General features: G+C 38.4%; 1 protein-coding gene across 1 annotated transcript in view; it reads left to right on the top strand.

Annotated features, from left to right (window-relative positions):
* Positions 1-12,590, top strand: part of HIBADH (3-hydroxyisobutyrate dehydrogenase) — a 90,580-nt gene extending 77,990 nt beyond the window's left edge. Inside the window, exons 7-8 of the mRNA XM_042471177.1 lie at positions 8,962-9,118; positions 11,669-12,590. Coding sequence (XP_042327111.1) covers positions 8,962-9,118; positions 11,669-11,827 — 316 coding nt within the window. The 3' untranslated portion in view covers positions 11,828-12,590. The remainder of the gene's footprint in view (positions 1-8,961; positions 9,119-11,668) is intronic.
* Positions 12,591-14,147: the final 1,557 nt, after the last annotated feature.

The following is a 14,147-nucleotide window of genomic DNA, read 5'->3' as shown; positions in this document are numbered from 1 at the left end:
AGGAACTCCACTTCTCAAATTGGCATAAAAAGCTGTGAGTTGAACTAAATTTTCTTCTGACTCTCAAATTTGTTATGGTGTTCTTTGCTAGCAAAACTGACACTTCACACACCTATGCACATGAATATCAGCAAGTGAACACTTACATTCTTAAGGTAGTTTAAAATCACTAAAAATGAACATTTTTACTACCAATTTCTTTGGATCTGACAAGCATGTTTTGATGTGACAGAATTGCTGTCTAATAAAATACATACGGCATTTATAATTTATAGAGCTTTTGTAAAACCAAAAAAAGAAGAAGATTGTTATCAGCAAGTATGAATTTCCTTTGTAGTAAATCCTCTCTGGAAGTATATATTGTCATTATGTGACTATATTGATATTCTGTTTATGTCACTTGAGTATTTAATTAAATCAGGAAGCTGTTTTGTTTTAGAATCCTTAAAATATTTTTTTATTTTAAAACAGGTTGGGGGAAGGTAGCAGAATATTTCTGACCAGTCAGGTATGCGACAAAAGAAAACATGTTAACTGATTTTACATGTGTATAACCATGTTCCTTAGCTAACACTCTTTTTATCAGTGTCCACATTTAGAGAGGAGGAAGAAATAATCTAGAGATGGCACACCATTGCCAATTTAAAATGTACTGATAGAAATAAAGCCAATGTAATGTTATGGCACTTCCTTCCCTTTTTTAAAATTGTTATTAATTGTATTGATGGAAGGGAGGGTAGAAGGGTGAGGTTTTTTGGGGACTGTTCTGTTATTTTGTATTTGGAATTTTCTTTGCTGTTACCTGCCTCGATCGTTAAATTGGAGAGGCAGGATACAAATAAATAAATAAATAAATAAATAAATAAATAAATATTATTATTATTATTCCCATTCCCCTGCCCACATACACACACACACTCACACAAGCCTCTGGAGACACCACAACCTGGATCCAGAGAGTTTTCACGAGCAGGTTTTTGGAGTGTACATTGAGCTGTAGTAGGAAGGGGAGATCCTTATACTGTATATACTCATGTATAAGTCTAGAAACTTAGGTCAAAATATTGACCCAAAAAACCTGAGTCGACTTATCCATGGGCCAATGTAAGTACTCTATCTGAACTCTTATTTAAAGGAAGGAACCATCCCCTGGTGAAAAGCAAGAGTATAATCTGTCCTGGATGCACTGACCCCCTGTATTCTCTCATCCATCCAGCCTTAAGAGAAATCACAAGGAGTTATGCCTGCTGGAATTTTGTAAGTTCTTTGACATTGTTTTGGTTTGCTTCATCCTTTAGTTCCTTTGCTATATGCCCCTAAGTTTTACCCTCGACTTATCCATGGGTCATTGCAAATTCCATATTTTTTGTCCCAAAACTTGCCCTCGACTTATACATGAGATCGACGTATAGTTGAGTATATACGGTACATACAATTATGCTGGGTTTTGTAGTTGCATGAATACTATATCCAGTTCAACATAGATACAGTGAAATATATTCTGGAAAGGATCACACACTTCCACCCACACAGCTATGTTCAAGTGTCTCCATTCATGCATGAGGACGAAGGGGGCTGGACATAGGTCTGTTCCCTCAGAGCCTGTTTGGAGCCATATCTAATCATATAGGAGAAAATATGCATTCAAGGGGAATTAATGTAGGAAAATTTAAATCTTGTTTGTTGTTTTGTGCCTTCAAATTGCTTCCAACTTATAGTGACCCAAAGGTGTCTTTGCTTGCATCTGCACTGCAGAACTAATGCAGTTTGACACTGCTTTAACTGCCATGGCTCAGTGCTAAAGTATTCTGGGATTTGAAGTATGTTGTGGCACCAGAGCTCTCTGACAGAGAAGGATAAATATCTCACAAAACTACAAATCCCAGAATTCCATAGCATTGAGCCATGCCAGTTAAAGTGGTGTCAAATTACATTAGTTTTGCAGTTCAGGTGCAGTCCCAATCACAGGCCTTTCTTGACAAGATTTTTTCAGGAGGGTTGTTACTGCCTTCTTCTGAAACTGAAAGAGTGTGACTTGCCCAAGGTCAACCAGTTGTTTTCCATGGCTCAGCAGGGGTTTGAATCCTGGTCCAACACTCAGACTACTACACCACCCCAACTCCAGAGGAGAGTTCTTGTGCATTTTGGATTTAGCATCCAAATATAGATTTATATTGAAGGGGTGAATGGATGAGAACAAATATGCCATGTGTCTTCTAGTAGTTTTCACATATTAAGATATTGTAGGGAAAGATAATAGAAAATAACAGTGAGACAGCAGGATAAAATCTGGACTTGCAAGTCATTCATTGTTCTTTTTGGGCATAGGCAGAATGAGGTTCCTCCGGAAAATCAGAAAACGGCCATTCATTTGCTAACTACTACTGCATTTGCTGTCATTTAGAAATGGAAGCAAAAACAAGTGGATATAAAGGAATGACCAGTGGCTGGGGATTCATATTTATGTTGAAATTGACAATATTAAAAATAATGTAGGGCAGATATTAAAACAAACATAGTATTTGGAAAATATTCTGTACTTTACTTTGGAATAATGAAGTGCCAGAGCCAACACAGTATAATGGCTTGAACATAGGACTAGAACTCTGGAGACCAGGGTTCAATTCCCCACTTGGCCTTGGAAACCCACTGGGTAAGCATGGATAAGCGACGTTCTTTCAACCTCAAAGGTACCAAAAGCAAAACCCCTCTGAACATATCTTGCCAAGAAAACCCTGTGATAGGTTTGCCTTAGGGTCACCATAAGTCAGCAATGGCTTGAAGATACAACAACAAGAAGATGACATACACTTTAATATTTATTGAAATCATTGTAAGGAGGAAAGCCTGTAATAAAGTGGTGATAGTAACATTTGATCTAATAAATACAAATAATTATAAAATGAACTGTTCACTGTATAAAGACTGACATTAGATTGTACTTAAAGCAACAAAGATTCTTGCACCATCTTAAAGACTAACCATTTTATTATGGCTGTAAGCTTTCATGTGCTACAGCTTATTTCAAGTGCAGTGCACACTGCTTAGGAGCCTGGATCCCAGCCACGTCTACAAATCTGCAAGAAGGTAATAGTAGCACAGTAATTTCTCAAACAGCTAACAGTTCCATATCTATTAAAATAAAATGTTGCATTCTGTGCCATTTCCTTAGTGTCCTTAGATATAAATGAGCTGTAAAATTGAAAGAACAGGAAGATTTACTCAGTGCAATGTATTCCAAGAAAGCTTTGAAAATTCATGACTTGCAGTCAAGAAAGATGACAGCATACTCTTTATTTTCTTCATATACCTTGTGCCTCAAGCACAAAATAGTTCTCTTGTCAATACTAGCCTTTGGCAGAGATTAGTTGTGCAAAGTGTGGGATGCAAGCAGAATGAAGAATACTTACCTTGGCTGGAGGTCTCTAACCCTACAAGATACTAATGGTTTGGAATCCTGCTGGTTAATCCAGTTATAGTAGAATCATTAAATCAATTGTTGAATGGTTAAGTCAGCATAGATAAATCCCATTGATTCAATGGGTCTACTCTAGTTAGGACAAGAGAGTTCAGGCCATCGAGTGATATATTTACTGGTAGTGGCAAGGCAGTGGTATACTGTTTCAACCACTGCCAGGGCTCTTGTTTAGCCGGTGAGCACAGGAGGGCTTGTGTTCAGAAGGAGCTAGGTGTAAGCATGGGATGGAAATGTTTTGAGAGTCAGCATGGTGTAGTAGCTTGAGTGTTGGGCTAAGACACTGGAAGACCAGGGTTCGAATCCTTGCTCAGCCATAGAAACCCATTGGGTCACTCTCAGCCTCAGAGGAAGGCAAGGTAAAAACCCCTCTGGATAAATCTTGCCAAGAAAACTTTGTGACAGTTCACCTTGGGGTTGTTATAAGTCAGAAATGACTTGAAGGTACACAACAACAACTAGATGTTTTTGGCCTGTAATACACAACATTGTCTATGCTGGTTAAGGCTGCTAGGGATAGCAGTTCAGCAACACAGTTTGGGTCCAGACTTTGGGAGACTTTATCTGCAGGATAAGGGTTTCTCTCAGTCCCATGAAGATCACAAGCTCGCCTGGTGAGGACATGGGAGAGAGCCTTCTTGGTGGCTGCTCCCACTCTCTGGAATGCCCTTCCTTGGGAGATTACTCTGGTCCCCTCCTTGCTGACCTTCTGTACATAATGCATAGCAGGGTGGTTTTATAGAGCAGGTGGGTTTTTACTTTGTTTTTAATTTGAGTATATTTTATGTATAGCTGAAGGGTGGGGTATAAATGCCATAAATAAATAAATATGTGATTTTATATTATATTTTATATTGTGTATATTTTATGTGATTTTATATATAGACATTTTAATTGATTGAATTTTATAATAATTTTAAAGGTTTTATCTCTGAGCTGCCTTGGGTCCCTCAGGGGATAAAGGCAGGATATATATCAATCAATCTATCTATCTATCATCCAGAGGACCACACTCTGGCCCCCTGGTATAAAGTAAGGCATTTGCCTATATCTGGTGTTCTCACACCTCTGTCAATATTGAGAGCAAGGCACAACACTTGCTAAAAGAGGTGCGCTGCTCACATTTTGGAGTCAAGAGCAAAGAGAATTACTTAGAATAGTGATAGGACTGAGAGCCCTAATAAAAACAGAGCTTTCTCTTTCACATTAAGAGTTGCAGTCAAGTCTTTTAATACCTAACTTGGGTATGCTAGCAGTTTTCATCAGGTTGATTTCAGTATGTCAAGAAAGAAAATGACCCAAGAAAGAATCCCCAAACAAAAGGTGGATTCACAAGTCCCATTAAATACAATGGCATAGTAAAATAGTGTTCCTTATAGAAAATGGCAAAATCAAGGCTTGCATTTTGGAATTCATATTTTTTTTGAATACTTTCAAGTTGTGGATGTTTGAATCTGTGGATAAAGAATCTGTGGAAATGGAGGGCTGACTGTATCTTTTTTTTTTTACTTGACCTTTTTTTTTTTAATTCAAAAATCCATTCCCCATAAGATACTAAGAGGAGATTTTCCATGGGTGGTATGGCCTTGATGAGATAATGTCTTAGAATGACAGTATCCCAGGCTTGTAATATGTAAAGGTTTCTTGTGCCTGCTGCTAGATGGCATGAGAGTAATCTAGGAATAAGGTGGCTAGGTTAGTGAGCTCCAGAGCAAAGGCAAAGTGAAAACCTAAGATTAAAAAGATTTTTAAAAAACTAACAGTTGGGGTTAAATTACATTTTACCACAGTGATGAAAAAATCTACATGTTTAACTAGATTTTTAATTCAAGTCTGACTGTGTGTGTGTAAGAGTGCCTGTGTGTGTGTTTGCATGGTTCTTTTTTTAAAAAAAAAACAACCCTATAGATTTACTCTGTTTTGACAGTTCTGAACTCCTTCCTTGCTTGTGATGAGCTTGAAGGATTTGTGTGTTGATTATGTGTTCCAATTATTGATGGGGTCTGGCCAAAATAATGTGGTGCCTTTTCTCCTCCACCCCAAAAGTGGAACACCTTGGTAATTGTAAATGCATGCACACATGCACAGTTTTACCATGTCCTGTGGCAAGTTATTATGGGGACTGACAGACTGTCATCGTTTTGATAGCTTGAGCAGTATATCTCTTGAACAGCAATAGAGCTCTTATGCAGAAAGTATCATATGTTCCGAGCCAATTTACAGGGAAACAGCAATAACATTTTATCATGGTTGAGAGCCCAGTAGCTGCTTCCTATTAAACTTGCCCTTTCAGATACCTGTCTTGGATTAATTTGTTGATTTCAAATGGAAACTCAGTCTTCTCCACTGAAGCATGACTTTCTAGGATAGACTCTTACTGAATGACAATTACTGTATATTCTACCCGCTTTCAGACCATTACAAGCTCAGGGCACAGTGGAAGACAGAGGACTTCTTCAGTAACTGATTTTAATACGTGTCTAATTTTAGCTGTCAGTTATCTACGCACCAGTAGATGAATCCTCAGAAAGATGAAATGCAAAACACCTCTAACTTGCTCCTTTTAATGATATACTTGCTGCAAGGGATAAAAAGAGAAGGATTGGGAGGGGAATGAGGCCGGTCTCAAGTCTCTTGAAGGAAACTGGATAGTGTATAAGAACACATAATTCTGAAAAAAATTGTTTGCATGTTCTGGAAATACATTGCGTTTGTCTCCAAGATCTGTGATGTTAAGAGACAAATGACATTAAATATGTTAATGGTAACTGTCCCCGGTAATGTTCAGTTTAGGGACAGAAACATATGTATTTTGCTCTATAAGAGTGATCCCATCCCCTTTGTCCCCAAAGTTGGACTACAATTAACAAAGTCCCTTACCATTGGCTATGCTAGTTCAACAGTATTTGGTTGCCCAGGTTTAGGAACCACTGTTACATAACCTATAGAAGAAAGCTGTAGTCCTATAGGCACTTACCTGGGAGTAAATTGAATTCAGTGGGACTGATCGCTGAGCAGGTATACTTAGGATTATACTATAGTTGTACCTGGAAGTGATCCAGACAGTTCATCTTTCTATAGTATAAGAAGTTTGGCTCTGGAGATGGTATAGTGTCAAAGTACCCCAATCCTGAGTTTTTAAAGAAGTCGTGCAAGTGATTATCACTGTCAGTGCTTAATTAACCTTCAAGCAACCTCACGAAGAAGGAAAAAATATCATATACACCTGAGATTATGCCAAGATTGGTGCATAGTGAATAATAACTATGAGGTCCTATGTACATGGTATATTTTTATTTTGTTGTTTTTAACACACACACACACACACACACGCACAGGGATGATATCTTCCTTGTGGATTAATCCTCAAAATGGAGGTGGTTTTGTTATACTGGAGCTGAATGTTGTGATCATGTGAAATTACAATTCAAAACCTTTTAAAGCAAAGGTCAAGAACCTCTTTAAGCTTGAGGGCTAGATTGTGAGAATGTCAGGGATGTTCTTAGAGGGTTAGGTTGGAACCAATTTTTTTAGTATATTTAAATTGTGAGCCACCTTGGGTCCCTTCGGAGATAAAAACAGCATATTAAATAAATAAACAAACATATTTTCATTTAAAATTCTTATTGTTTATAGCTAAGCCTTAAGAAGGCATTTCACTGTTTAGAAAGAGAAAGAAAACATGCAAAAGCTAGCAAACCACCAAATAATGCTGTCATGTAAAAGTGGGTGTCACTATCTGAGGAGCATCAGACAGCTACACTCACAATTCAAGAAAGCCAGATTTGGCTGCAGAGTCTGAGATTCCACAGCCCTGTTTTAAAACCTACATGGCTTGATACGGAAGTATCCAAAAAAACTGCTTTTACCCATGCTTTGAGCTCAGAAACCTTTCTCTGAGTTGGCCTTCTCCTCTGAAGTGATGTGGGGATCATTAATGTGGAAAGGACTTTAGCTGTGATTGGGAGATAATTCTTTGGAATTCTCTCCCAATGGAGGCTTACTTGGCATCCTTGGGCTTTATTTTCCTTAGGAAGGAAGTTTTTAGTACTGATTTTGGCTGCTGCTTTTATCTTTCCCATTTATTATTTTGCTGATTTTTGTTTTATTGTAATTGTACTGTGTTTTCAAGTGATGTAAATTACCTTGGTAATTTTATGCCAAAAGTGGTGCAAAATCCTGATAAATAAATAATATGGATAATATGTACAACAATAGTGATGGTTTTAGCAAGAAATAAATAAATAATCGTAGGAAGAAATACTTGAAAATCAGAACAGAGCAAGCAGATTTATGATGCAAAAACAAATAAATTGCCACTACTACATCGGGTTCTGCTTTTCATAGATGTATCTGTGCCTTTAGTACTTGAAATTTGATCTTTTGTACATGGTAGGAGTGACATACTTGTTACAGCAAGAAAAATGTTATTGATAATGCAAGCAATGTAATGGCCAGGTGCAAGCTTGCTCAACAGAATCATTGCAAATTTTTGCTGTAAAGGAGGATTCTTCTAGAATTATTTTCAATTGACAGAGTTTCTGTCTTCTGAGAAGCCCCACCCAGTTCAGTTGGGTTTACACTGAGGTAAGTATGTATTGGAATCTTTTATTTCCCTTTCTTTCAAAATGTTTGTACATCTCTCTTTCGATGAATATTTTTGTGAAACTATTGAAGATATTGTTTCTGCTTATAGTTGCTAGCTTAATTCCTACAGAATGATGCTGTGCAACTTGATAGCCACAATCACAGGAAGATGCAAGGTTTTATTTAAAAGCCTGTGGTATTAAAATATTCACTGTGTTTAAAATCTACCCACAACTGTGCAGTGGTTTATGCTTTCAGCTCAGTGATGGGTATAGAACAAATGATGTTTCTGCTTGGACAAGCTTTGTTTTATCAGGATCAGTAACCTTCTCTGCAAGTGACCCAGAACTATAATGCATGTCTCTGAATAGATAGAGAACATATGTCACTGTGCGGTGGAGACTTGCCTCTTGAGCAAGAGTGTATAATAAAGGTTTAATAATAAAAAAGAAAGTTTGCAATAGTAAAATGCCATTTAAGGAGGATATATTTTAGACTCATTACTGATGGCAGTGTAGCTGCCATGCTTCGGATTTGTCATTTTATGCTTCTCCGTAGGAATGATTTGGCCAGTGTCCTAGAATGCCATTTGAATTATAACATGATAAAATATTCTTCTTATATAGATGAGCTAAAGGGATCCAACAGATCTGCAGGGTCTTTTATTCAGTATTTCTGCTTTCATCCAGTAATTTGCATGCTGAAACTAGCGGGTGGGTGGGTGATGACCTTTAATTTAAGGAAGCGTCTCCCTCTCTTAATATCAGTTCTCTGGATCATTTTTCAAGCCCTTACAATACAAGTAAAGAAATGACAACAAGGTCTCAGCATATAAAAATAGGTCACCCATGACGTGTGCAGTCTGACATGAACACTTCTCTTCTTTTGACCTTTGACAGGTTAGGGCTTGACCCAAAGCTGTTGGCCAAAATCTTAAATATGAGCTCAGGCCGTTGTTGGTCAAGTGATACTTACAACCCTGTGCCAGGAGTGATGGAAGGGGTACCTTCTGCTAACAATTATCAAGGTGGCTTTGGGACAACCCTTATGGCTAAGGTATGTATATCCGTGCATATTGTGGGGAGCCAGGAAAACAGTGATTTCATTTTAGGCTGAAAAACTGGGAGAAGAAGCAACCAAACCACTATGGATTTTAGCTATTTTATGTCAGTTTGCATTTTGAGTGATCTTGACCCACCCCAAAAGATTGGGGAAGTCCAGTGAATTTGGGGGTGCCTTGTAGGCTTGAGGGCAGCCTAAAAGGAAGGGTTGGGTGCTACATATGAACTGTAGCCTAGACTTTCCCACCCCTATGTATACCAAAACATAAATGTACTTGAATAGAATAATAATTCTTTATGGTGTATATAATAAACAGAAATCCAGTTGCTACTCCCAGCTAAATTGGACCATTGTAACCAGTAGGATTTACAAGTGTTTTGAGATGATAAGCAGATAATTCAGTAGGTGAATGCTAGCTGGGACCAACACTGAGATTTGGACCTGATTGTTCTAACAACACAGCAGATCTTTGCATAAAATATTTTCTTCGTAATATTGGGAAAAAAACACAAATTAGTGACAATTCTACACATATTTCTTCAGATTTTCAGTTCATCTCCGGCCTGAAGGGTTGAGGTAGTGAAAGATCTCTCTCTCTCTCTCTCTCTCTCTCTCTCTCTCTCTCTCTCTCTCTCTCTCTCACACACACACACACACACACACTTCAGGGTTGGGCAGAACACAATCTATGAATTACATGCACATACAAGACTATTTTTCTCTTAAAAAGAGGTTCAGGAGCTTGCTAAGGGGGGATTTTCTACATTTTTTCTTTAGTTCTAGTTTTTAAAATAAATAAATAAAAGAGAATCCCAAATGCACAGGTAAGGCTCACTTGGTCTGCTTTACCCCTGTGATACATTGGGCCAAAAGGACCCAGATTTTGGACTCCTTTTTTTGTAAACAGGTCATCCCTGTTGGTTATGATCAGATCTAAAATAGCTGACCCCTTTTGGACAATGAAATTGTCTTCAAGGCAAGTGAGGAATTTGCTAGACCTTGAGGATTTTGCTGAGTTTGAATTTCAGTAAATATCAGGATAATTGAAGTCACCCATCACTACTACATCTCTCCTTTCTAAGTGTGTGGTCATCTCTTCTAGAAAGGCATCATCCAATTCCTCCATCTGACTTGGGGGTCTGTAGTAGACTCCCACAATAACATCCCTGTTGTTTCCCTCCCCTTTAATTTTTATCCAGATACTCTCCACCTGGCTTCCAGGATGGATGTGATCAATCTCTTCACTGGTGTAAATATCTCTGACATATAATGCCATTCCTCCTCCTTTTCTGTTTGTCCTGTTTCTCTTAAAAAGATGATGCCCCTCTATTTCTACATTCCAATCATGAAAAGTTGAAAATGACTTGAAGGCAAAACAAGGAGGGAGAGTGCCCCTGCAGGATCTGTGGTCCAGATCTTGTTGGCTTCCAGCTCCTGTCAGTCCCAGCCAGTATGGCTAATGGTAAGAGATGATGGGACTGACATATCTGGAGAGTCACATATTCCCCCACCTCTGGTGTACTCTGACTGCCCCTATCTGGTGATACTGGAAACAGGGAGACATGTATACTGTATTACTAAGCTACCATATTTGCTTGAAGGTTGTGTATTCTCTAACACCACTGTGATATTTCAGATAACTTGACATCCATATTTTGAAGTGTAGTTTCCAGAGCTTTGGAAAGTTATCTTTTGCACAACAACTTCCAGAATCCCTAGCCATAGGATTAGTAACCTTTCCAAGCTCTGCTAATTTTCCTTATATAATGAAAACCACCACTGCTTTTACTGCTTACAGTTTTCATTTTACACCCTCCCCTTTGTCCACTTTTGGTCTGTAATGTTAAGGAAAAAGCAACATGGGACATACAGTAAGAGAAATAAAACTTGTATGTGAGAGTCAGAGTGACTCAGCAGAAGCCAATTGAGAACCACACAGGTGTGAATGGTAATACAATTAACAGGTCCAGAGTGCCAAGGACAAGAATTGCAAAGTGGATAATTGAACACACCTGACAATTGTTAAGTGGTCAAGGCTGAGATGATGAAATCATTAATTGTGGGATGAACAAGGAGAACCAATGGGAATGATGTACACGCCTACTGGGTGGAAACAGAAAACAGTAGGTGGTGCCATGATATGGCTATAATAATGACTATAGATCCCAGTGCATTTTGTGGGTAGTAGTTGTGAGTAGTTGGATTGGAGAGTGAGGAGTTGAGTATTGTTTGGAGCTGTGTATATAGTAAAATAAAGTAGATCTTTTATATAAGACTACTGAGTTGTCTAGTGTCTTGGGTGAAGCTACAAGAACCAGCAGGACCCTGGTGAAGAAGGGTGAAGACTTCTGTGGAGGCAAGAGTGAGAAGGCTTGGAGAGTTTGTCGGGGTCTTCAGCCTGTTCTCTGCAACTCTTGCAAAGATACAACAACTGGCCAAAACTGGTCAGCGTGGTGCACAACCAGGTGGAGAGTTCCAGGCCAAGTGAAGAGCCACAACTCCCATCATCCCTGACATGTAAATATTTGTTTGTTTGTTTTTCAGGATCTTGGCTTGGCCCAGATTTCAGCTACCAACACCAAGACATCAGTCCCTCTTGGTTCTTTGGCCCATCAGGTTTACAGGATCATGTGTGCCAAGGGCTATGCCCAGAAAGACTTCTCATCTGTGTTCCAGTTTTTACGTGAAGAGGAAAGCTTGTGAAATCTTTCCTTTGACAATGGACAATGTTAGAAACCAAACTCTATTTAGGGAACCTCTTTACAGATTACTCAATAAATATATAGGTCTAATGAAAGATCATGAATCATGATCTCAGCCACCTCTGTCTTCTGGGTCACAGAACTGCCTCCAGGATTTATTGTCTCTTTTTTTGAAAGATGGTTGGAAAGGCTTTTAAAATGCTTAACAATAGGTAACTGGCTTAAAGAAAGAACCACACTAAAGCTAAACGACATGCATTCTACCTGTATTTGCACATAGGATTGATGACATGGTTATATACTGTGGAAACATAACTGTGATTAAAGGATCTGATGCTGAGCTTCCTACCTAAGTAGCAAATCATTTTTCCCTTTTTTTAATAAAAGGGGAAAAATGGGGGGGGGGGGAAATACTGCATTGGATAATTTTACTGATAATTTTTTAAAAATCTACCATTGGCCTAAATATAATAGTGGAATTTCATTAAAATAGGGGTGAAAGGCTTGGTGAAGAATTGATTTCAGGTTATTGGAATGCTGCTGTTCTTATTATTTTAAGTGATGGGCATAGTTAAAATAATGCTGTGTACATGCAAATGCATACACATTTTTGAACACTTGCTAACATACTTTTAAATACTTTTTAAACCTCATTTTCACACATTTTCAAAACATTAAGCTCACTGATACGTACTTATTTTTGGCATATTCTGCATTACTATAAACATAAATAAATAAATAAATCCCATTTTACTTTGAAATAATTTTAAATCCAAGATGGTGAATGCTTATTAGAAGGTTTGTTTTGTGTCTTCCCCATCCCCTTCTTTCTGTTGTGGAAAAGGCTGAGGGGGAAGAGGGAGGAGGATTGGAGTCTGTTCAAAGAAATAACATCTAAAACAATGCATCTAAAATCTGATAAAGGAATCAAAGCCTGTCTTGCATAAACAGGTACACAAAACATGTAAAGATCTATTGTTGTTGGAAAGATTTGCAAGTCACACGGTCACCAACAGCCCTGCTCAGGTCTTCCAGACTAAGGGCTATGGCTTCCTTGATTGAATCTATACATCTGTAATGTGGTTTTCCTCGTGGCCTACTGCCTTTTACCTTACCAAGCACTATTGTCTTTTCTTATGAGTCATGTCATGATATGGTCAAAGCACAACAGACTTAATTCAGTCATCTTGGCGTTTAGGGAGAGTTCAGGCTTGATTTGCTCTAGAACCCATTTATTTGTCTTTTTAGTAGTCTGTGGTATCTGTAAAACTGTTCTCCTGCACCACATTTCAAATGACTTAATTTTCTTCCTATCAGCTTCCTTCAGTGTCCACCTTTTAAAACTAGACATAGGATTTGGAAATTCAATGACATTGACAGCTCTAACTTAGTATTCACTTATTTCTCTTTACACTTCAGGATCTTCTCTAGTCCCTTCATTTCTGCACTTCCAAGGCCTAGTCTTTTAATTTTTGACTGCATCTGCTATTCCCCATAGTGAATATACCCAGCTCCTTCAACCATTATTAACTTTCTCAGCTCTGTCTTTAGGAGGGAAAGGTTGAGGACTATCAAACTAACAACAATCCTGGATCCTCCTATAAACCAGCTTTTATTGGCCCAATAAGCCAACAGCTTGTTTTGAAAAAAACAAATCATTCTACCACTATTTATCTACAGTAGGGGACAAGCATCAAATTAACAGTAAACAAAATCTATAACATGATCAAGACATAAAGTAATGAGAATCTTGTTTATTTGACTTATATCCTGACTTGATCCCAGCTTCCAAATGGAGATGCTTTGTTAAGATTAGAGAGAAAGGAGAAAAGCTCCAGCAAGAAGCTTTTCCATCCCCAAGCCTAATTGCTGGACGGCATAAGGATGTTGAGGACACACCTTCATGAATGTGTGTAGATATCTGTAAATTGATGTGGAGGTGAGCAATAATGGCTATGTGTGTGTGGAGAAGAGTGCATGGATTGGTAAATGGGTGTGGGAATGAGAGGGAGGAGAGATGGAGAGACCCTGCCCCTTTTTGCTTCGGCTTTATCACACACCATGCTGCTGCTCAGCTACCTCCATCTCCTGAGGGAAAGGGATGCAAATCTCCATCTGGAAAAGGCTCCACACAAGGGGTAGTGTTGACAGGAGAGAAGGATTTTCCTTTTGCTAATGATGGAGAAGCTTTACATGTCCAGGTCACGCAGCACCTTAAGAACAAGGGGTATTCTCACATTTCCAACAAAAAGTACACTGTAGCATTTCACAGATAAAAACTGCTGGAAATTTTATGTATTGCATTCTCCTTTCCCTCCTTC

Source organism: Sceloporus undulatus, chromosome 6 (genome assembly GCF_019175285.1).
Source record: "Sceloporus undulatus isolate JIND9_A2432 ecotype Alabama chromosome 6, SceUnd_v1.1, whole genome shotgun sequence".
In the NCBI taxonomy this organism is placed as follows: domain Eukaryota; kingdom Metazoa; phylum Chordata; class Lepidosauria; order Squamata; family Phrynosomatidae; genus Sceloporus; species Sceloporus undulatus.
This window is presented reverse-complemented; position numbering and strand designations above follow the sequence as displayed.